This window comes from Mauremys mutica, chromosome 7, assembly GCF_020497125.1.
Source record: "Mauremys mutica isolate MM-2020 ecotype Southern chromosome 7, ASM2049712v1, whole genome shotgun sequence".
Taxonomy (NCBI): domain Eukaryota; kingdom Metazoa; phylum Chordata; order Testudines; family Geoemydidae; genus Mauremys; species Mauremys mutica.
Genome location: NC_059078.1, coordinates 110451610 through 110475462, shown reverse-complemented (window position 1 = coordinate 110475462; position 23853 = coordinate 110451610). Strand labels below are relative to the sequence as shown.

General features: G+C 40.7%; 2 protein-coding genes across 9 annotated transcripts in view; one reads left to right on the top strand and one right to left on the bottom strand.

The window, feature by feature from the left end:
- Positions 1-362: 362 nt before the first annotated feature.
- Positions 363-15855, bottom strand: IKZF5 (IKAROS family zinc finger 5). 7 transcript variants are annotated; one of them, XM_045025525.1, is made up of 7 exons: positions 15370-15641; positions 14308-14419; positions 10111-10205; positions 9543-9638; positions 7967-8130; positions 7494-7676; positions 363-5118 (listed from the first exon to the last, which is right to left on the bottom strand). In XM_045025525.1, exons 5-7 carry the CDS (start codon positions 8097-8099, stop codon positions 4175-4177), a joined length of 1260 nt encoding a protein of 419 aa, XP_044881460.1. In that variant the 5' UTR covers positions 8100-8130; positions 9543-9638; positions 10111-10205; positions 14308-14419; positions 15370-15641; the 3' UTR covers positions 363-4174. The 7 variants fall into 7 exon arrangements, with proteins under 7 accessions (XP_044881460.1, XP_044881459.1, XP_044881458.1 ...); XM_045025524.1 differs by lacking the exons at positions 10111-10205; positions 15370-15641 and adding an exon at positions 15721-15855; XM_045025523.1 differs by lacking the exon at positions 10111-10205.
- Positions 15716-23853, top strand: part of ACADSB (acyl-CoA dehydrogenase short/branched chain) — a 30450-nt gene continuing 22312 nt past the window's right edge. The window contains exons 1-4 of one of the 2 annotated variants that reach the window (XM_045025519.1): positions 15716-15852; positions 19093-19252; positions 21592-21692; positions 22206-22412. In XM_045025519.1, coding sequence (XP_044881454.1) covers positions 15817-15852; positions 19093-19252; positions 21592-21692; positions 22206-22412 — 504 coding nt within the window. In that variant the 5' untranslated portion in view covers positions 15716-15816. Of the gene's footprint in view, positions 15853-16839; positions 16963-19092; positions 19253-21591; positions 21693-22205; positions 22413-23853 lie in introns of those variants that run through there. The other variant, XM_045025520.1, reaches the window with a different exon arrangement.

The following is a 23853-nucleotide window of genomic DNA, read 5'->3' as shown; positions in this document are numbered from 1 at the left end:
GACTGATTGCTGAACAGAAAATCCTCAGAATCAGACGTCTGTATTAAGAGTACGATAAATAGTGCATGTTAAAAATTGTTCAACAGATCTATAAAATATTCTATACCAATAAAAACAAAGTAACACAAAACTAATGGTTTCTAAGCCCTGGTCTACACACAGCCCCTGGTTCGAACTAGGGTACGCAAATTCAGCTACGTGAATAACGTAGCTGAATTCGAACTACCCTAGTTCGAATGACTTACCGTCCAGACGCCGCGGAAGCAAACTCCGCGGCTCCAAGGTCGACTCCGGCAACTCCTCCTGCCGCGGTGGAGTACCCGAGTCGACTGCGGCGCTTCCGGAGTTCGAACTATCGCGTCTAGATCAGACGCGATAGTTCGAACTCCGAGAAGTCGAACTCGCCGCGTCGACCCGGCGGGTAAGTATAGACGTGGCCCAAATATAGAACTTAAGCTGTGGAAAAGTTTCAACTCATATCCTGAACTGTCCTTGTTAATACAAATTAAAAGCTAAACAGCTCCTTATAAAATGTTAGAAGGATTTGTTTTTAAAATTGGTGCAGATTAGCACATTTAGAACTCACTATGAAACAATTTTACTAATCTAGGGCCTGATCCTACAAATCCTTACTGACAAGTATTTCCTATTGACTTTGTAAGAACAAGGCCTACTTCTGAGAATAAAGGTTTGCAGGATCACAACCATAAACAGCTTTGCAATACTAATTGTGCTCTTTATTTTAAATTCTAGTAAATATTACAATATATACAATTTTAGTATAAAATTATGAAAAACTACAATTTTAATAATAAAACTGAAAATGCACCTTCCAAACATACTTAGTAGTCGGAAGGAGGGAAGTGTAATCAAATAACTGTTTGGCACAACAGAAAACACAGTAATATGCTTTTTATTTTTAAGCAACCTAAGGTCCCAATCCTGAAATTGTGTCTGCCTGGAGCACCAGTGAAGTTAATGGGGTCCACCCCAGAGACCCTGTTGTAGGAGCAGGGCTTGAATGCCAAATCCTGCTGAGTATTTCCATTGCAGTCAGTGGGGCTACTTGCATGAGACAAGCAGTATCTGGCTATAACCGTTACACATTTTTAAGAGTTAAAGCTTGAATTCTCCTCTTTTTAATTTCCTTGGGTAGATTGCTGAAGAGTAAACAATTTACCATTATTCAATAGCATCAAAATATGCTATGCAGGGCCCACAAGTTTTCAAACTTTCATACTACCTTTTATTAATCCCCCCACTATTTATTGTCATGTGGGCCATCTCCCATCTTCCAATGAAGGCCCCTTCTGCAATTGGGCTAGGCAGGCTTCCTCTTATTTCTAGCTACTTCTGTGGGTGTCCTGGCTCTCCCTCATTGTGGCCCATGGACCAGGTTGGGAACCATTTTGCTAGAATTCCAAGGCATGTTTTCTATATACATGTTGATTGAAGTACTGAATGGTTACAGGGACTACCAATGCAAACTCAGGCCTAAGCATCAGAACAAGAATAATGAAGGGAAGGATAAAAAAACCTCTAAAAATTCTGTAGGATTTGGAGTGATAGTTTTGCCACTGACTTCAAAGGGAGTGGGCTCACACCCCAATTGTTTGTATATTTTCAATCAGCAGGCGGTTGGGATGTGCAACTTCTACTACCCAATATTCAGCCTAATGTATAAGTGCTACTACAATTCCAACTCAGAATATCTGGTTAAAAACTAAACATAGATTCAATGGCTTCCCCAAAGTTCCGAAAGCCTCAAGAAAAACAACTAGTTTAGGTTATTTGGTATAGCAAAATATCAAATGTTTTCCTTTGTGGCTAGTCAAACAACTACTAGCTTTTCTAAAAGTCTTTAACAGTACCAATTGCATTTTGGGTTAAATACAATACTCATGCTTCAGTTGATGTGAGATTGAACCATAAAGTATGCAGATATCTGACCAATAAAATGACCTATTCAGAATGTATTTCTTCTACACATTGTTTGTACAAAACTCAGTTTACACAACCTGTACAAGAGCAACAATCAACTAGATTAAATGCTGAATGAACTGTAGTGCAATCCTCAAAATGAAAATATTCAAGTGTATGATTTCAGACGTCTAGGTCTCAGTTTATGCACACGTATGGTGTAAGTGTAGAATAGTTCTGTTTGTGAAGTGTAAGTTTAAAAAAAGCAATTCTAATAAGACCAGTTAATTTTTATTACATTAAAATGTATATTAGCTAAATACATTCTCCAAATATTCTTGGGTTTATTTATGCAGAAAGTTATTAAGGGCCTTACATAAAAGCCCACTGACGTCAATGGATTTGGATCAAGCCCATAGCCACGAATTTTCATCTCTGATATTAACTAGTGGCAGGGGGTGAATTATATGGCCTAACAGACTTTTTCTCTCTCTAACTTCTGCAATCATAAATACTACACTCAATCAGCCACCACAAGTTACATACAATAGCCAATGAGTTGTGTAGGTAATGATGAAAAATAGTCTCATGTATTTGTAGAGCAATGCACTCAAGTTCCAAATTTCTGATTAAATAATGGAGTGAAAGAAAAACTCCCAATACCACAACTCTTCTTTCTCCAAGGGCCTGATCCAAGTAATCAAGAGTCTTTCAGTTGATTTCAATAGATTTTTGGATCTTGCTCCAGGACAACAGAAGTTTTTGGATAGACCCCTACATCTGACGTTCAGATGAATCCCCCAAAAGGTTAAGGAAGTAAATCTTGTACCTATTGCCCACAAAACATTCACTCTTATCTTGTATGTCCATGATTGCTTGTGTAGTTAAAAAAAAACAAAAAAACCTCAGCTTGCAACAAGCAGTACAATATGAAATAAAGTCAACGTGAATTGCAAAATACAGAGAAAGTTAAGTTATTCACTTTTCTGAAACATGACAAATTCAGGTGTTGTAATACCTAGCGCTTTCATGGAACTTTGCTAGGATGTTTTATTCAGGTTTTTATTAAAGTGCCCATCCATTAGCCTAGGTGCTTTTACAATGATCAAGATTTAAAATATAAAAAAATAGTTAACCCATACAGTGGCCGGCATGCACATCTTCAGACAGTATTTGCCAGTCACAGTATTAATCACAGCTCCACATTGTAGCCACCAATATTCCTCTGCCTATCTTCCCCCACAAACAGTGGAGGAAAAAAAAGATGGCCTTTCGAACAGGTCCAGAAGGTTAAAAAACCCAGGCTCTGGTAGACCAGGAACAAAGAGAATTCCAGGTTAGCTGCAGTTTATATAGACTAGAATGTGTAACTTTCAAACATATAGGCAACCTAGCAAGACAGTTAAAATACATTGTTTTTCTTTTTAAAAATAATTAAAATATGGCCTCCAGTTTTCAATTTATGTATTTAATAACCTTTAAGTGGGAATGTCTTGACAGTTTTTAAAATGAACTGTCCTCATGCAAAGCTGTCTATTTTCTATTTCTCATTTTTACCAAAGCCTCATTCATAGTGTGTGTGTGTGTGTGTAATATATATATTTATTAAAGGTACCTTCTAGTTTTTTTCATATCTATAAAACTGGTCTAGTTTTTTTTAAAAGAAAAAGATTAAAGGCCTAGCATAAAAAGACTTTAGAATTCACTAAAAATTTGATATCTTGATCAGATGAAACTGACAAATTTTAAATTCAAATTGTTTGTATGCATGAAAGTTAAAGAATAAACTCACAGCAAAGATTTTATCCAGTTTGGTAAGCAGTTAGTTTATAAGTAGAAATATGGTTTTCATAGGAACCACACATTTCACTGTATTAACAACTTTTACTATATTTTAGGTACCAAGACCTCTTATCTTGTTTAATATCTAGTCTGATGAATTGCAACCTATGTTTAAGGACACAATCTGGATTGGCATTTGTAGAATGTTTTTCTGGATCTTAAGTGCAAATAACTTAAATGTAAGAAACATAAAACATGTTACTGCACGCCAATCCTCATAACTTTATTTTAAACCGTAACATAAAAACTACCACATCCATGACTCAAACATCCCTGGCATATTATAGGACAACATGGAAAGAATTTTGCCTCTATTAAGTTGTTTATTGGACTTCTTGTTGGGGATGAGCAAGGTCTCCTTCAGCAAGTATGAAACATATGTTAAAAAAACTAAATGAAAGTATGTTTTCAGTCAATGTTGGTTATGTTGACCTCTTGCAAAATGGCAAGCAAAGTCATACTTATTTTTACATTTGCACCCACATATGTTGCACTGAAATGGATTTTCAAACCCATGACATCCCATGTGAATAGTATAAAGGATATTGTCTGCAAAATACATGTCACAGTGCTGGCAGTGATGCAGAAGCTGAGGATCCTGAACTGGAAGGGTTGGAGCTGGAGTACTTGGCTGACTGTTACTTATGCTAGGAGTACTAGTATGGACGCTGCGATCACTGCTTGGACCTGCCACTGGACTGTAGTTCCTTTGACTGTGTGGGGGCCGAGGATCTGGGCTAGTAGGAGATGAACTTTGAGGAATATTTGTTGACACAGATGAAGCTACTGCTGGTGCAGCAGGCTGCTGAATTATAAAAGGCTTTTCATCTTGGCATGGTACAACATCAGGAGATGCTGGGTTTTGGTTTTCAGGTGGCAAGCTAGACAACTGTCCTGCTAATGTTGATAGCTGATTTAATGGATTGTCTATCTTAAGGTCTTGTGGATCTCTCGGCAGGCCACCGGTCTGTGTTGTTTTTGTCATGCTTTCATATGCTTCAGTCTGAATATTTGGGATTTCATGGGTGAAATCATTAAGGTAGTCTGGTTTCTGAACCACCATGGAAGGCGGACTCAGATTAATTAATGATCTTCTGCTGTATCCCAGATTGCTGGTCTTCTTCTGCAAAACCCCCCACATTTTCTTGCTGCTTAGGGAAGACCTAGTACCTTTTATAGGTACCATTTTATGCTTGCGTCTACGATGATGAGACAGGTTACTTCTGTCACTGCAGCGGAAGGAACACAATTCGCATTTATATGGTTTTTCACCAGTATGTGATCGCATGTGCGCTTCCAGATGACGTTCATAAGCTGATGCAAATGGACATAGATGGCATCTGTGTGGCTTTTCACCTGAAAGAGAGAAAATTATAGTGTAACAATTTATGTATATATGCACAAAGCGGCCAAACAGAACAAGAAAGAGTGAATGGTTGTGGGGGCTACTAATTGAATAGAGCATTTCACTTTTTAATCAACAGTTCAAATCCAGTCCAACTCATTGCTAATGGAAGGTTGCAAGGTGTCGTAAGTGTTTTCAGTAGGCAAGTGTGACCATTAGAAAAGCCACCACTATTACTACAACTGGCACTAAGACCCTTGTTGGAATGATTCCAAGATATGAATGGTATGTAGTCTGAATAATACTCTCACACTTCTAGAGGTGCTTTGTCCAAAATGGGTTTGAGGTATATAGGCAAGACAGCATGGCAAAGCTTGTTCAGTTACCTGCCATAGCTTTATTTGTTTTATGAATAACTATGCAGTGTTATCAGTCTGCCTTTTTGCAGACACCCAGATGGCTTTCAAATTTAAGAAAATAAGGACAGGTTTTTAGGACCCTCTGGTTAATTTAAAAAAAAAAGTAAACTATGCCCCTATAGAACTAAGTGCTGTGTCATAGAGATGCAATTCTCGAAACACCCCTAACATCCAGCTCCCACCATCATGGACTGGAACTACACTGGTTACACTGTCTGGGGAGGTTCTGTATTCAGGAGGCTGAAGACAGGTTTTGGCTTTTTAATGATGCCACCTGAGCTGTGGTAGAATACCAGATATCATTTAGGCTCTATCCTCACTAATGCATTTAAAGTGTTCGAACAACAATTTTCAAACACGATTACAGGAAACACATTCATAACAGTACAGTCGGCACCTATGATCTTCCTTTAAGATAGAGAGATCCTTCTGAGTTGTTTAGAGGAAACCTTTCATTTGATCCAGAATGTTTTAAAAGCCCAAAAGGTTTTAGTGCTTTGTGTTCTGGGAATTAAAACTCCAGATTTATGCTGGTAAAGAGGCTTAATGCCCTGCTGATGGTATTGATATCGTTAACTTCATAACTAGAATTATAGACCAGCTTCCAGGCAGATGCGGTTCCATTAATTCTTCTACAAAAGAGTATAACAGACTTCAGGGTGTAACAGGTGTGACCTCTCTCATTGGCACTGGGGAGAACAGCCTTAACCTTCTCTCTAAAGAAGTTTCCACTGTCACATAGCAGGTTCCCAAACTGACTTCCAAAAGGAGTTACATGTCTGCAGGCATCTACCATTAATCTCGCATTGATACAAGATTGTAGGATGCATGCATCTGCTGCTGAGCTGTCAAACCCTCCCAGATGAGAATTTTTATGTTCATGTTTCTCTCGGGGGATATTTAGTTGGTTTTCTGCCAGAGCTCAAACCAGTATTTGCTCAAGCAGGACTGGTAGATCCTGATATAGAAAAACTGGGAAACTTTCCAATGACAGGCATCTTATTGCTTAGTATCATAGCTTGAGACACTCAATTGTGATTCTCTCTTCTAGCCAGACCTGCCTATACCACCAGCTTCAGAAGAGAAGCAAAAGAAAAAGCAGTGGCAGCCCTTGATGCAAGGTACTTTTGTACTATCTTTTTAGAGGTTGGCACATGTCCACCAACTGGGACCTGGTATCTCTGTTATAAGCATATAATTAATACCAAGATTAAGCAAACAATCATATAAAGACAGGAGGGGACACTGAGTACTGGAACGCCACCCCTGAAAGGTAATTTAACAGCTTTAAAATAAGAGTTAGGGGAGGTTCCACTATGAAATGGAAGCATGGTGGGGCTCTATTATAAATTGTACTTTTTGGAGAATGGATTTTTTTCAGTTTACTAACTGATCTTTAGTTTTCAAAAATGCCTTCATTATAATTGTAGTCACCGTGCTTTTCTTGTGTAATTGGCCTGCAGGCAGATATTTCAACATTATCTCCTAGTAATAAAATATAATTTCAGGTGCTAGTGTAAACATAATATTTACTCAGTTTCTTGGTTTATAATTAGTTTGTGACTGAGACCCTCACAATAAAAAGAGCTATTCTCTAAGATTCAAAATCCTGCCAACACTTACGCATGTGCTAAAACTTTACCACCAGGCCTAGTTCCATTGAAATCAATGCAACAATTCATGATAGTAAAGCTAAGCATATACATCAGTGCTTATAGGATCGGGGCCTAAACAAGTATTATGAAAATACAGTACCTCACCTTTTAAAAACTTAAAAAAAATCTTTAAAAAACCCCCGCAGACTTTGCTTACAATTGAGGAAAGTTGTCATCACTATGACACTGCTTGAAGATACATGCACACATCTGCAAAGCCTATGAGTGAGTTAGTTCCATATACACTGAGCATAGAATACAAAGGTACTGAAACACTGCCCCACAGCAAAGTACCTGTAGAATCCTTCATACCTGTGTGAATTCTGATATGCTCTATAAGCCGTGCTGTTCCTTTGCTGGCATAGTTGCAATATCGACACTTCAGCTTTCCATCAAATGTCCTTTCAAACCCATCCACTAACATTCCTGAGTTTTCATCCAGTGAAACTTCAACAGAAGGATGATCTAGTCCATTCTGATCACCATCTGCCCCAGCTATAAACAGTAAATGCAGTAGAGATTCTGACTGAGAATCACTGGGTTGTTGCTTTGTTACAGTGACACTAGTCCAAACTTGTTAGCTCCTTAATCCCCTAGCCCCCACACACAAATAAACTAATGAGAAATAAGTTTTGATGAAAGATGTTTTTAGAAGACTTCCCCCCAAAAGGTTCTACAGCTTACCGACTAGTATAGTAGCCTTCATAATAAGCATGTTCAAATGCAAACATCAGCACAGTCATCCCCCCAAAAAACTAGAATTGACAGCACTGAAGAGAGCCTACCTCCCTGAAGGGCATCTGCTTCATTGTCCCCACTAACAGATCCAGAAATCATATTTACATGGTGTGTCTGTTGAGTAAGATATTCCTGAAAATCTTTTACGAAGTCCAGAGGCTCTGGTTTCTTTTCACCCATATTCACACTTTGAGTTTACAATAATGTGTGCCTAGAAAAATCAATCAGAATCAATCAAATTCACTGAATTTGAAACAAAAATTCACATTTACAGAAACCACTGTAAATCAAGGATTACATCTCTATAGTCTTGTTAAATAAAATGCATGTGGTAAAAAGTAAAATACACATGAACAGACAATCATAAGAATATTGTTGAAATCTTTACAGCAGCTCAATGCTATTTAAAGATTTCAGATAGTCAGAGTTGGGAAGATGGTTCTCAGCAACAGTATTATAAATACTTCTTAAAATTTAATAAAAGGATTAATAAAAGTCAAAGTTTAGTTGACTATGCAGACACAAGAATAAAATTCAATCTAATCTTACATTCAGTTTGGAAATATTTATTAAATAATCTGTAGAAAGGTTTAGATTCAAAGAGAACATTTTTTGAAATTCCAGATTTCTTAAATGCTGAGATTTGAAATCTTAGTATGGAAGGAAGTTTATTGTAAAGAAGAGACAATTTTATACTGTAATTGTTCTGTAACTTAGAATTTTATATTCAGAAATAATATTGCTCACAAACTTAAAGTTAGGCACATGCACAGTTATGGTTCATGAAATAATGAACCATACCTATACATCACAGTACATTCAAGATTGTCAAGAATGTTAATTACCATCTGGTAAGGAAAGTTATATTTTCATTTATTCACGTTTCAAATCAGCAACTGAGGGGAACAGATTTCAGAGGATGAGAAATTCCAAGTTTTCAAGCGTCAAATTCGGTGTTCAATGCAATGCATTTTTGATGCATATTTTCTGTTAGTGTTATAAAATCGTATAAATTATAGCAGGAACTCACTCATTAAAAAGAGTTAATTACAAAACAATATTTAATCTTAAAATCACTGAGATTTCAAAGTGGTACTGATTCGATTACAGTACCATCACTTTCTCAAAGTTTCAAATAACTTGGATACATTTTACTTTTTTTTGGTAAAGAAACCCAGTTCACATCCAACTGTAAAGCTCATGCCTCTTACCAACAATATGAATTGAAGTAAGTGACTCTACCAATCTACTCATCTGTAAATTGGACATAAAAAACCTACCTACATTAGTGGTTTTGTGAGACTAAAGAGAACTGATTATTTTACTGCATTAGATGACTAAAAAGTTCATTTAATGTATATTTAGAAATTAAGTCTTTATGTAAAAATACTTGAAAAGACTGGAAAAATCTTCGCTGTCATGAAGTGAGCAGCTCGGCAATGAGGCTACCATTTTATTGATTATTCCAGTAGGAAACAGAGCTGAATGATGCATATCACGACAGGAAAATCAGAGCTCCAGCCAGACACAAGAACACAGCAGGAGATTTCTCCAGCTATTTTTAGCTAAGTTCTTTAGTTTTTCCCTGTGTTTTTGTTTTTTAAAGGTCTACATGAATTGTACCTGAATTTCAGTTTCCTGCTAAGTAGCAAACATACTCCAACCTGTACTCCCAGTAGGTCAGACAGAAAGCAAGGGAGCACAGCTGCCCCACTTTCCCTGGAACAAAAGATAAATAAAAAGATTAGTCTGTCAAACGTATGTTTTCTGATTTCTTAATCAAATCTTTTTTTGGCTTCTTGCTTAACCTTCAGAAGAGAGGCTCCCCTGCAACAAATAAAATTCATAGCAGTAGTTCAATTATTTTGTTACATGAACTACATTTCCAGGAGGAGATCCTTTCATGGACCCCAGCCACTCCTCATCCATCAAGCTGTATGGAGCTCTCAAATATTTCATTCTGCAGACAACTAGTAGTGATCCACAGAACTGGGGAACCACTTTTCTGTAGGACAGGCAACTAGAAAACACACTCAAGTAATAGTGTTGATTAGTAGTTATGGGAAGAAGGCTTGCAGGGGCAGTGCTGCATAATTCTGTGCTCCGAGCCACAGAATTTGAGTTTAATATTTTTGTATAAGACATGGGGTTTTGTTAGACTGCATTATCTTTCAATAATAAAAAAAATCACCATTTGTCATCTTTTCCAATATCACCATTGTAAATGACCAGACTTTCCTAGAACTTTGACTTGCAATGAGTTTAAGATGGAAGATAAGATTCAGTCTGAAAAGGGGACAGTTTCAATCAGACATTTCAATTGCTGCAAATTATCACCGAAATCATTAACATCTACATTTTCAATTGGCAAATCCTTTCATTTTAGAGTTACCAGAGTTTCATTAGATGATCTGCAAGTGTCCAGTACCAAACTCCAGATCACTACTAGTCACTTACATAGTGCTTTGCATTTTCAATGTGCTTCACTAACACCAGGTTAAATAACTTGTTAAAGTCACCTAAGAGGCCTAATTCAGCAAATACCACTAATTACAGGAATACTGGTTTTCTGCAGACTATCTTTAGAGAGATGTCTATATGAACCTTTCTTTCACAATGCTTTGTATTAAATAATATAGTATTAGTGCAACATGGTACTGTACTGTTGATCCCAGTTTGATACACCAGTTAAGTCACTTGCTATTCGTCTAGTAACAGCTGGAAACTTTTCAGTGTTAACACGCTAAGCTCCTAGAATAGGGAGTGTCTCCTATACCAATACAGTGGTATGCAAACTGTGGTCCTTGGGGGCAACTGTACTAAGAAAATTTCTATTAAAATACAAATTGAAAATCCGTTCTGGAAGTGCTTCCTAGAGAACAGAAGTGTTTGAACATAACCCACCAGTTCAGGACTCGGTAGTAGGCTCCACCCGCAACTGCTGAAATATAGAGGCAGAAAACCACTATGGTAGTATATCCCCCATACATACAGAGAAAATTTTAATAAAAATATGTAAAGTCCCACAAGTCTACAGTGAGAAACAAAATCAAGACATTCCTAGTACTCTAAACTGTATAACAATTATACTTTCATTGGCCTGCTAAACCCAGGGTTGTGAGTTCAATCCTTGAGGGGGCCACTTAGGGATCTGGGGCAAAAACTGGTCCTGCTAGTGAAGGCAGGGGGCTGGACTCGATGACTTTTCAAGGTCCCTTCCAGTTCTAGGAGATTGGTAAAGCTCCAATTATTATTATTATAACTGTCACACTAAAACCACAACAAAACCAAATTGATAGGCAAGGAAGATCCCCAGGTACCCCTGGTTTGCAAATAAGTCAAAGGGGTTTCCCTACTTGACATCTTTTTTCATTCGTTAAACATGATTTCTCCATTTTCCTTTCTCCCTTGCTCAACACAAGCCAACATTCCCAATGGGTTATTTATTTCCTTGTTTATCAACATTATTGCTATCAATTGTGTCTAAATAATTCTTGGAATGGGGTTAACCAGTTGAGGTTTCTTAAATAGGCTTTATCTGCTATTTTTGGAATCTGATACAGCAGCTGAAATTCAGCCCTGGAGTAAGTAGGTGCTGTTGTGACAATTGGGCCTACAAATTTACCCAAAATGTGAGCTCAATGGTAAAAAGTATGTATAAATTAATAAAATGTTACAGTAATCTGTAACAACGGTTGATGGAGAAAAGTCCAAATGGAAGACAGAATAACTGAATTAGTCTAAATAAAAAGGCCAAGTTGATATGACTCAAGGACTGTTAAAATTACGCTTGCTAAAAACGGGAGCTGTGGAGCCAGACGTTAATAAGCCAAGTTTGGTATGTTGAATATTAGGCCCTATTGGTGGACAAAATAACGAGGGGATGGGCTATTCCCTTTTTGGGTCCTTAAAAGAAATATTTTGTGGGGAAAGTATGAAAACAAAAAGGACATATGGAGAGAACAGATAGAAGCAACTGGAGCAAGTGTCAATATCAAGGTTGCCAAACCCCAGTTTCCTGGGACCCTCAGCCTTCATCATCCTGATCCTGAGAGGTGTCCTGACCAGAACAGGCCAGAGAGAGGAGCCCAGATGACATCGCCACCCCTAACATCTCCAACTGAATCCCAAACATCACCTGGGATGATAGTTATTACCATCTTCGATACCATGTAAGAGACTGTCAAACAAGGGGGCTTTTCCTTCTAAGACTGGACTTTAAAAACAACAGCAGCAACACCATCTCCAGCCCATCTCAACTAACTACTTCTCTTTTCCCCAAAAGGACAGTTATTACCATCTTTTGATACTATCTAAGACACTAACAACGGGGAGGGGGGGTTCTCCTTTTAAAAACACTCTCCTCAAGGGAAAGGGAACAAAAAATACTGTTACAATGAAAGCCTTATTTAATACTTTGCATTTCAAAGGTTTTAATTATTCTTCATTCTTTTCTGTATCTTTTAATAAAAGGTTAAAAAGATCTTTAATGATGTGTTTGCCATGGTGCTAAGCAGGCTGAGATCTACCAAGCTCCAGGCTTTGCATAACTCTGTTTAATATTAGACAATGACTGGGTTATGTCACCACCTTTAGATCATTTATTCCATCTAAATTAATACAACAGTGCCATTCTATTGGCTTCCAAGGAGTGGTGGGGCAGGGCTGAATATGGTCCACTAGTCTCTCTTCTAATCACAGTAAGTTAACTCTGAGCACACCTTTACACATCAATTTTGCCTACCCTCTTTCAGATGTCATCAGCTACCTCTAGGTTTAAGTTAATTTATGTTCCATTTGGTGATGGCTCCTGCAGTAAGACAAAGATACCAGCTCATGCATTTAAAAAAAAAGGGGGGTGGGGAGAGCGGGAGGTTTTAGATTCCAGAGGCTGTCTCACCAAGTTATAACTTTAAAGCATGTCAAATACAGGAATTAAATCAATGGTGCACAAACTGGGGGGGTGGGGTGCCAGAGGTTCGGAAGGGTGAGGGGAAGAGATGGGTGTGTGTGTGAAGAAACTTCAGCCTATCACCCTTTTTAAAAAAAACAAAAAAAAAAGCACAGGCTGGCTTATTTTCAACAATTTAAGTTTCATAACTACAGTAGGCCTACGATGCCTCTAAAATTAATTTTGATTCTCTAATTTTAAAACTAATTTAATGATTAATAATTGATATTAAAAGACATAAACCGGCAACATATAAAACAACAATTGAGCGCCTGGGACCTCTCAAGTGAATCAGATGCTATAACACTAAACCAAATGAATGAACAGTCATCTCTGTTTTTCCCCTCCACCTTCTGGCATGAAAAATAGTTTCAGATCACAAGTATTGGAGGAGGGAGATGACAAATTCTTTGAATGGTAAGGCGGGGCTGTGACTGGAAAAGTTTGTGCACCACTAGACTAAACCATTCAACAATGAATATTAGAAAATTGAGTTTTGGGATGGCTCAACAGGAATCAAAAACTATATTTTCACCAAAGAGTCTGTAGTGATACTCTTTACTTCAAGGGGAAAATTGATTCATGTGGTAATTTATACAGTAACATTTCCGTCTGAAAAACTCTCACAGATGAATGAATACTGAAAAGTGGAACTGGGGAAAGACAGAAGACATGATTTAGTGGTCTGACCATCATGTTTAAATTAACTCCATTCCCTGGTACCATAGTTTTGAATCTCAGGAGCCCTTCATCCTTCAGATTAACATAAATTCCCAACAGGATCTAAGAACTAACTCAAACCTCACCATTTTCTATTTCATGTGCAAGGACCATTTCTGTGACCTTACTTAAATTAACAAATAGCATATCATGCATTTTAAAAAAATTCACACAAATTTTTCTCTTAGCGAGAGGGGGGAAAAAAACCACAAGTGACAGATACTAGTCATATCACATACTAAAGTTGCTCATGACATGGCTATGGGTACCTGAACAGAATAAATTAAACTATATATTTTAGTGTGTAATTTTTGGCTGACCCTTGAAACTACTCTTATGAAATTCTACTCATGTTGGGAATATAATTTTTTTTAAATGCACCACCAAGCATGGTTGAAAATGGAGGGGTAATAGATTTTGTCCCTTAACTGGTAACTTTTCATGATAATTTTGACAGGCCGTATATACGGTAATAATCTGAGATTCTGCCTACTACAAACATGTCGGATAATTCTATAACATTCTTTAAGAATTGGGGGTTTAATTCATTGCTCTTGGGAAAAAATTTTCATCCTATACTTCACAGTTGTGTAGAGTGCTGGGTACTGGTTGTCTACCTGGATACCTCCATTTACCCTAAAGCTCGCTGCATTTCAGCAGGGCTGTATGCATCTATTCTATAAAATGCTATAGAATGCTTTAATATGAAAGCCTTACATAAAATATTACTGAAGTCTTCTACAGTTCTCTTGAAGAAAAAATTCACACACATGCACTCTTGAGACTTCTGGTTTGCGCCTACACTTCAGATACCATGGCTCTGAAATAGCTGTGACACAGACAAGCAGTTTGAAAGCATTGACAGCAAGCAAACATACATATGAAGTGTCACATTTTTCCTCAAGGAAGTCTCAAAAGTCTCTCTGACACCATCTCAGCCTGCTGTGAAACCACTGGCTTGGTATCTCAGAATCAATGGATTATTTCGTAAAGGGAAGAACCAAACACCTCTAAACCTCCGTAATTGTCATTTGACTTGTTCTATTACTTTCGTCCCCGAGGAGTTCGTGTGGTGGGTGGGGGTGGGGAGAAGAATCAGGATCTAAAACCGTCCCGTATAATGCTCAAGGTTTTAAACAGTTTCATAACCAGCGAGTTAATTCCTCACAAAAAGTTACTAACAACTTTTCAAAGAGCTCCCACCTGGCACTTTTCAAAGTCTATGACACAAATGAGTCTTCAAACAAAGGCCAAGAACCAGACTCTCCACCCCCCATTCAGAGCACTGCTTCCCACACCAATTGCCTGGTAGGAGCCAAACATGGGAGGAAAACAACACTACCGCTGCAGAATTCTGTTAAGCAAATGGCTCCTGATTTCAGGAAAAGAGGATTTATAGCAGATGCATATTCATTCCCAAGGGTGTGCTATGAACTCCATGCCAGAGAAAGCACTTCCCCAAGACTGTTCTCTCACACCCATCCCATATTCAATACCCCTGGTTTGTGTCTGTTTACGTTGTGTTAAAAATTAGACCACCACGTTTGGAACCGCGCCAGGTGCATCTGTCGGCCACCCGCCCTTGCCATCTGTCTCCCGTGTGGAGCGGTGCAAGAGAAAGAAACGGCCGCCCCATTTCGAGAGAAGGGAGAAACCCTCGTGGGCCTCCCTCCTTAAGTCTGGGAGCGAGTGGCACCCTCACCCGCCTGGGGCCAGGCAGAGACCCCACCCACTCACCCGGGAGCCAGCCAGACAGGGCAAGGGACGCCCCCCACTCACCTGGAGGGAGAAGAGAAGACCCACTGCCCCCCAGGGTCCACCTCTGCGGGGCGGGGAGGTGTCACTGCTTCCGCCCTCGGCCCCAGCCCCACGGCAGCCTCCTGCTCCCCGACGACAGGGCCTCGGCCCTGGGTGGAGAAGACCAGGGGGCTAGTCACAGGCGACGGCGGCCCCGGGGGGATGAGGGCACTGGGCGGCTCTCACCCACCCCCATAGCCCGGCTCCTGAGCTACGGGGCGGGAGCATCACTCACCTCCCCTGCACCCCACCGCTCCCAACACCCACCGCAGCCGCCATGTTTGTTGTCAGTGTCTCCCGGAGTAGTAGCCCCGCCCGCCGCGTTCCTCCCACCTCGCGAGACTAGCGCGCTCCCCGGGCCGCGAACGCCCCGCGCAGGCGCAGTCCGCGCGGTTTGCCCGGGGCGCTGGAGCCGGAGCCGCCGCGAACATGGCGGCAGCGGCGCTGAGGCGGAGCTGCGCCAAGGTGAGTCGTGAACCTGAAAGGGTCGGGCTGCCTCTGCCCCGCTCTCCTCGGGGGCCGGGAGCCCCCTTCACCAAGGAGGCGGTGCGGGGGCCACGCCCCTCTGCCCCGAGCCTGTCCGCGCCCGGAGTAGGGTTGTCAACTTTCGGGCGGGGCGGGGCAAAACCCCGACTCTATCCCCGCCCCCTCCATGAGGCCCCGCCCCCTGCTCACTACACTCCCCCTCCCTCGGAGACTCCCTTTCACGGGACTAGGGGTTGGGGTCGAGGGCTCTAAATGGGGATGAGGGCTCCAGGGTGGGGCCAGACATGAGGGGTTCAGGCTGAGGGAGGGGACTCCGGGCTGGGGCAGGGCCTTGGGGTGACGGAGGGGGTGCGGGCTCGGGGTGCAGGCTCTGGCCTGGGGATGAGGGGCTTGGGGTGCAGGAAGGCTCCAGGCTGGCGGGTGGGGTCGAAGGAGTCTAGATGTGGGAGGGGGCAGTGGGTTAAGTCAGGGGGTTGGGCTGTGGGAGGGGTGATGGCTCTGGGATGGGGCCAGGGATGAGGGGTTTGGGGTGCAGGAGGGGGGGTGAGGGCTCTGGGATGGGGCTGGGATGAGGGGTTCAAGGTGTAGGAGGGGGCTCTGGGGTGCAGGAGGGGGTGTGGGCTCTGGGCTGGGGATGCAGGCTCTGGGCTGGGTTTGGGGTGAAGGAGGGGGTTCAGGGCTGGGGAAGGGGGTTGGGTTTATCTCCGCTGACTCCTGATCAGCAAGCCTAAGGCAGGTTGTCTGCCTATCCTGATAGGACTTTGGAGCTGTGCTCTGGCTCCGCTCCAGCTCCAGGCAAAATCCTGCAGCTCCACTGCTCCGGGCTCCGCTCCAAAGCCCTGTATAATCCTGGGGCACTGTGTTGTGCCCCGGAAGCGGCCAGCAGGTCCAGCTCCTAGGCGGGGGCAGCAGGCTCTGTGATGTGTGGTGCTCTGGCCGGCAGCACAACCCCCTTCCACTTCCATTTGCTGAGAACCAGCCAGAGTTGGTGTTTGGGGTGGGGGCAGTGCGCAGAGCCCCGTGGCCCCCCCCATCTAAAAACCGGGCCTACTGGCCGCTTCCAGGGTGCAGTGCGGTGCCCTAGGACAGGTAAGGACTAGCCTGCCTTGGCTCTGTAGCACCGTCAACCGGACTTTTAATGGCCCGTTGGTGGTGCTAACCAGAGCCTCCAGGGTCCCTTTTCGACCCGGTGTTCTGGTCGAAAACTGGGCACCTGGTCACCCTAGCTTCATTAATGGTTAAAGAGTTTAACTTTGAATCCTGCTGATAAAGCGAGCCTGGAACACACGTAGCATGCTGTCGTTAATCTAGTGTTCCATAGGAACGTTAATAAGTAAAGAAATATTTATATGTTATGGGCATTCTCAAACATTCTTCAGAGTTTAATAACTCCATCAACATTTGAAACTAAAAGCTGTTGTTTCCAAAAGAAACATTATTAGAATGTTGCAGCTATTTTTAAAAAAAAATCTTTGAATGCTAAAGAATTCATATTTCTCCAAATAGCCTTAACTAATTTATGCTGTAATTATCTCCTGTCCTCTACTTACCCACCAACAATTTCTTTGCATCCATCTAAATACCATATCTTATGCACACTTTCTATATGGACTATAATCCTTCGACTACCATACTGTAAATGTAAACCTACAAACTATCTCCGAGCCATGATAGAAGCTGTATGCGCAACCCATTCTTTGCTTCAGCTACCTGTTAACATTTAGCTGGCTGTTAATGTCAAATTTTGCCACTTACATTCCACAGACCCTATTTCAAATGCACCACTCCATTGTATAAAAAAGAACTCAATGTACCTCCCCTACCCTCCAGGAGCTAGATCACCACTGCCCCCTACTGATACTCACACCTTCTTGTCAACTGTTTGAAATGGGACACCCTGATTACATTGGCCTCATTACCATTACAAAAGTGATTTTTCCTGCCTTGGTATTCTACTGTTGAGAATAGCCCACTTCCACCTTAATTGAATTGGCTTGTTAGCACTGACCCCCACTTGGTAAGGCAACTCCCATCTTTTCATGTACTGTGTATTTATACCTGCCTACTGTATTTTCCACTCCATACATCTGGTGAAGTGTGTTTTAGCCCACAAAAGCTTATGCCCAAATACATTTATTAGTCTCTAAGGTGCCACAAGGACTCCTTGGTGTTTTTGCTGATACAGACTAACATGGCTACCACTCTGAAAGATAAGAATGTTTGCAGAACCTTAACTGTGAATTTCATAATTTCAGCTCTTTGTGCTGTATCGCTTTTTGAAGTTTAAAAATAGTCAGTCAGTTAAGGCTTATTACCAGTTGGCAGTCTGCTGCTGATTGTCATTTTCATTACACTAACTCTGGGATTTAAAATAATTAAATAGCAACGTTTTTATATCATTGCATCTTCTCTGAAATGCATAGTCACTCTAAAATGTTAGTTTACAGTTTATTTTGACAAGTTTCTCTATGATATCACAGTTGTGCCATAAGTTCTCAAATTATTTTAGCCACATGTTGAATAATATAATATGCATTGTAGCTGAATGATTTGGATGCTGGGACTGCAGAACACTTAGAAACAAGAACAAAAATAAAAATACATTCAAGCTTTAATAAAAATAGAGTATTTGTACAGCAGTCCATGTAGTTGCTAGCATTACTAGTTGATTGGTCTCAAGGCGAAGACACACTGAAAATAGTGAATAGGACTATTAATGTAAAGAAACTTATTAGAATTAAATACAATTATGTTTTGAATGGAGATAAAATCTATAAGAATGTACAGCTATTAATGTGAACATTCCAGGAAGCTTCTAATATTAGTAGTACTGAAAACAGATTCTATCTGGTAGCTGCAGTCCTCAAAACTATTCTCATTTTAAAAACATTAATATTTTTGAATCGTTGTCAAAATAACAATATATTTACCGAGGTATAGTAAACTGACAGGGGAAGAAAGTATTTTTTAGGCTTGATAGACACAGGTTGAAAGGAAATTAAATTGGTCGAGCCCCTTTTCTCCAACTGCTCATAAATTTGAAATTAGTAGCATTGAAAATAATGAATTATATGTAATTGTAGTTCCTTTTCAGTTACTGAATAGAGAATAAAAACAGTGGGTGAAAATGTATATTCCTGTTTATAAATACTTGAACAATGTTTTTTCTGTGCATCAAAATTAGTTTTTATAACTTTCTTTATTGTTATTTGTCAACAGCTAAGAAGAAACATGCCAATCTACTTGGCTTCTTGGAAGGCTCCTCCTAGTGTCTTTAAATCATCCAAATCAGAAGCTATGGCAAACCCATCCAATGAGGGGGTAGTGTGTGCTCCCCTTGACACACTTACAGAAGAAGAAATAATGATGAAAGAAATGGGTAACTTGCTGTTCAAACTCTTAAAATAGAGCCATTTATGACTAGATGTCATGAAAAATTCAGTGTTAAATATTTGTAAAATATTGCTTTTTGTTCCTTATTCATAGCTAAATTTTGAGGCCAGCGTGTTGATCCAAGTGTATGTGAAAACTTTATTTCAAATTCTGTTTAGGTCATAAGTGACTCAGGTGACTGGCCTTTGCCGCAGTTTCTGCTCTGCGATTTTTAGCATGCTAGTTCAAGCAAAGCTAATGTGAGTCTGTCTGCCCATGTTGGAAATCACACCCCCCAGTTGTAGTGTAGACATCTGTAAGGGTAGAGTACTAGTATGTATACAGGGCACACTGCAGGAATAAAGATCAATAGAGATGAGACCAAGGTACGACTCTGGAAGTTATGTGGGGTTCAGGCTCTAACACCTGACCATGCGTTTGAATATTGTAAGGGAAGTGATGCTTTTCAGATATGACATCTTGCATCAAGCCCTTACAAGGGATCCTGTAAGAGCAGAGGTGGGCAAACTACGGCCCGCAGGACCCTCTTGCCCGGCCCCTGAGCTCCTGCCCTGGGAGGCTACCCCTGTCCCCTCCCTTACTATTCCCCCTCCGCCTCAGCTCGCTCCACCGCCGGTGCAATGCTCTGTGCTGAGCGGTGGTGACGGCGTTGCTGGCTCCAGCTGGGCGGCACGGCTGTTGTGCTGCCAGCCACCAGTGCTCCAGGCAACACGGTAAGTGGGGCAGGGAGCTGGGGGGAAGAGATTGGATAGAGAGCCGGGGGATGGTCAGGGGGCGGGGGTGTGGATAGGGGGCAGGGTATAGGGGTTGAATGGGGGCAGAGATCCCAGGGGGGCAGTCAGAAAGGAGCAGGGGTTGGGTGGGGTGGGGGAGCAGTCAGGGGCAGGGGTTCCGGGGTAGTCAGGGGACAGGGAGAAGGGATGGTTGGATGGGGCAGGGGTCCCGGGAGGGGGAGAGTCAGGAATGAGAGTGGGGGTTGGATGGGGTTCCGGGGGCTGTCAGAGAACAGGGGTTGTTGGATGGGGCAGGCGTCCCAGGGGCGGGCGGGCTGGGTCATGACCCATCCCCTAAGCGGCCCTCCCTACAATTTCTGAAACCTGATGCGGCCCTCAGGCCAAAAAGTTTGCCCACCCTGGGTAAGAGTCTGAGTCACCAAATTCATTCTCAAACTTCATGGCTTGTTATGATTATCATGGAACAAGATAACTATTATGTGTTGTGTTAGTGTGTTGGGGCATCACACAGAGGGCAGCGTTAAAGTTGCATTGCAGAGATTATTTGTACCTTAACTCTATATTTCATAATTTTCGGAGGATTGAGCATAGTGAACTCAACCTGGAAAGTCACAAGGCACCACTGAGCAATCTGAACTTTACGTTAAGTTTTTGGGCAGTGGGGCTTGGGATTTGTTTGTTTGGTTTGTTTTTTGGGGTGGTTCTAAAATTATTTCTCATTACCCTCTTGTTCCAAATCCCAGTTTTTCCTCTCCACTGCCACTGGCTCCTTGGAAATAGTTTCCTTGGCCACAGAGGGCACTGGATGCATGTTAGTCCCTTAACTGTCCATGATCTCATTCCCCAATCTCTCTGTCCAGAACAACCTGATTCTCCCTTGACAGCCCCTCTTCCTATGGAATGGCAGGGCTATGCAGTGGCCCCACAGATTGAGGACTAGGTAGAGCATACAGGAGCAGTGCAGGGATCATTATGGAGTCATTGGGGCTTGTTTTCAAAGGGGGACAGAAATGGGGGCAATGGTTGGTGGGGGCTTGTGGGCAGAGCAAAAGTTGCCCCCAAGTTGTGATATGGATAACTATCCACTAGGAATTGGATCAAAGTAGTTGTAACTGGGCCACGGCCTGATCAGCTAGAGAGAGTAAATAGAAGAACTAGATTAAGCAAAAAAAACAAACAAACAAAACAAACCCTAATATGAATACCAGACTAACTAAACAAGAAAGCTCTTATGTCTCCAGGGGTTTCTGACCTGAATTCTGGTCAGCAAAGTGCTCTCGCATGAGAACTCTCAGAAATTTAAAAAGAGTCTGAGCAATAAATAGGTAGTGCCCACTTACGTCAGCACTGGGACGTGCATCTAGCTAAAACTATTAAATCTCTTGCTGGGAATTAACCCAAAACACCCATATTGCTCTCTGGAACACTTGATCTTCCTTCCTGGGACACCATTGGGTTAGGATGTTACATATCTGTGGGATCTCCCTGCATTGGGTTACGTATACCTTGCTACAAATACTAAATCGCCGACTCAGATATTATTTAAAAAATTGGCTAGAATACTTATGTCCTTTCTTTTTCTTCATTATAGTGAAAAAATTTGCTCAAGACCGAATTGCACCTTTGGTAAAAACAATGGATGCAAATGCGGAAATGGATGCATCTGTACTGCAAGGACTATTTGAACAAGGGGTCTGCATATTTTATTATTTTAATTCAAGGGTTATATTATTATTAAATGTTACTGCCAGTTGTGCAACTTTTTTTTCTTTTTGATTAAGTAGTTTGAATGGATGTTAGTCTTCTGTTTTCAAACCTAAATTGATGTTTAGTGAGAAATTACAGTTAGAAAAGTTTAAATGTTGTGTTTCATTCTGACATTTAAATTTTAACAAAACAAGATTAGAGTGGTCATGGTGATGAATCTCATATGTGTTGATAGCTCTGTATTTTGTTTTTTTGTATGAGTCTTGACCCCTGTCTTGACCCCTATGCAGTGATTATCAGCTTGTTAATGTATTAGGCATTGCAGAGGCATCTGAATAGATTTTACATTCTCTGATTTGCACAAAAGTATGTTAATTGCTTATTACCTGTAAGTAATTTTTTTTCCAGTAGTGAAAATATTCGAAAATCTTGTCAGCCTAAATTACTGTCTGTTATAATCTCCCCAGAACAGTTGTATTTACATTCTCTTCCTTTTAGCTAATGAGTATTGAGCTTGGACCAGAGTATGGAGGAACTGGATCTTCATTTTTTTCTACCATACTGGTGGTAGAGGAATTAGCCAAGGTTGACCCAGCTGTAGCTCTTCTGTGTGAACTCCAGAACACTATTACTAATAAATTGTTTATTACATATGGAACAGAAGAACAAAAGAGAACTTATTTGCCCAGACTGGCTAAAGATTTGGTGAGTTAAGTATGTCCTTTATTAAATTACATAAAATTTTATATGATTTCATAATGTTAGTGTCCCTTTAGGGAATAAAATTATGCATTGCATTCTAAGGCAATATCTATGCAAACATTGGAATGCTATTTGAGAACTGAAATCTGTCATTCCATGTACACAGATATATCCCCTTCAACCGGGGGGTGAAGGGAAAAAATGAAAAGTCTGTTGCACGTTTTTCAGTAATTTGGGGCTGATTCTGGAGTGCTTATGAACACTACTCCCATGGGCTTCAATTTGGGTTACAGATATGTAAAATAAAATAGAGGATTGCATGTTTAGTAGTTTCTCCTACACCAAACTTTTCCAGGAGCTTTTCACCATATTCATTAGACTGCCATCTGTCTTTCAGCAATTTGTACTCTTCCTTAATGTGAACTTAACAATAAACAAGTTTAAAAAAAAAAAAAAAAGAGCCACAGTGTTTGCCACTGTTGTATTGGCTGGGGGAAAGGAATGATTATTATGTGTACGTTAGCATCAGCAGAGCAAAAAAGGTTGTTTTATAAGGAATCCTCATGAATACTCCTAAATATATTTTTTATTAGGACTCCTAAACAGAGTTTGATAAGAATCTTGACTTGCTGTGGAGAAGAACTTAAAAGCAGTGGACTTAAGGGATATGTATCCCTGTAATCACTCAGTAATACACTGTAATATGCAGAAAGCAATACTGTAGTGCTATAGAATAGTAGGAGCCCAGATAAGTGTCTTTGCGAATGTAGTGAGTTGTGGTGCATACCCATGTTGTTGCTGCAACTCAGGAGTACCAAAATTAAATCTAAGCACAGCTCATGTAAGATTGGGTTGTGGCAACACATCGAGGTCAGTTTGACAGTATTCTAACATCAAGATGTCAGGCAGAAATTTGAGATTTTTCCACTTGTTTGTTAGAAAAAAGTATTTAGAATATTAGACTTTTTCGGGTATATGGAAGTCATTTACAGTATTTCATAAATGTTCTAGTGCTTAGGACCTAGATTCTATAACCTGTACTTGCATTTAGTATCTTACTCTGTTACCCGTAGATTTCAGCGGGACAAATTGTAAGGAACTACTCAGCATGAGTTATCAGCTTGTTAATTTATTAGGCATTGCAGAGGCATCTGAATAGATTTTACATTCTCTGATTTGCACAAAAGTATTTTAATTGCTTATTACCTGTAAGTAATTTTTTTTCCAATAGTGAAAATATTCGAAAATCTTGTCAGCCTAAATTACATGGTATGCACCACAACTCACTACACAACATGGGTATGCACCACAACTCACTACATTCGCTGGATCAGTCTGTAATCTGTCCTGTCTCCTTAACTGATGTCCCAGAACAGTTGCCCCACACTGGGTTTTTTTTCTTTTTGGCAGAACACAGCATTCCTGCAGAACCACTAAAACAGCT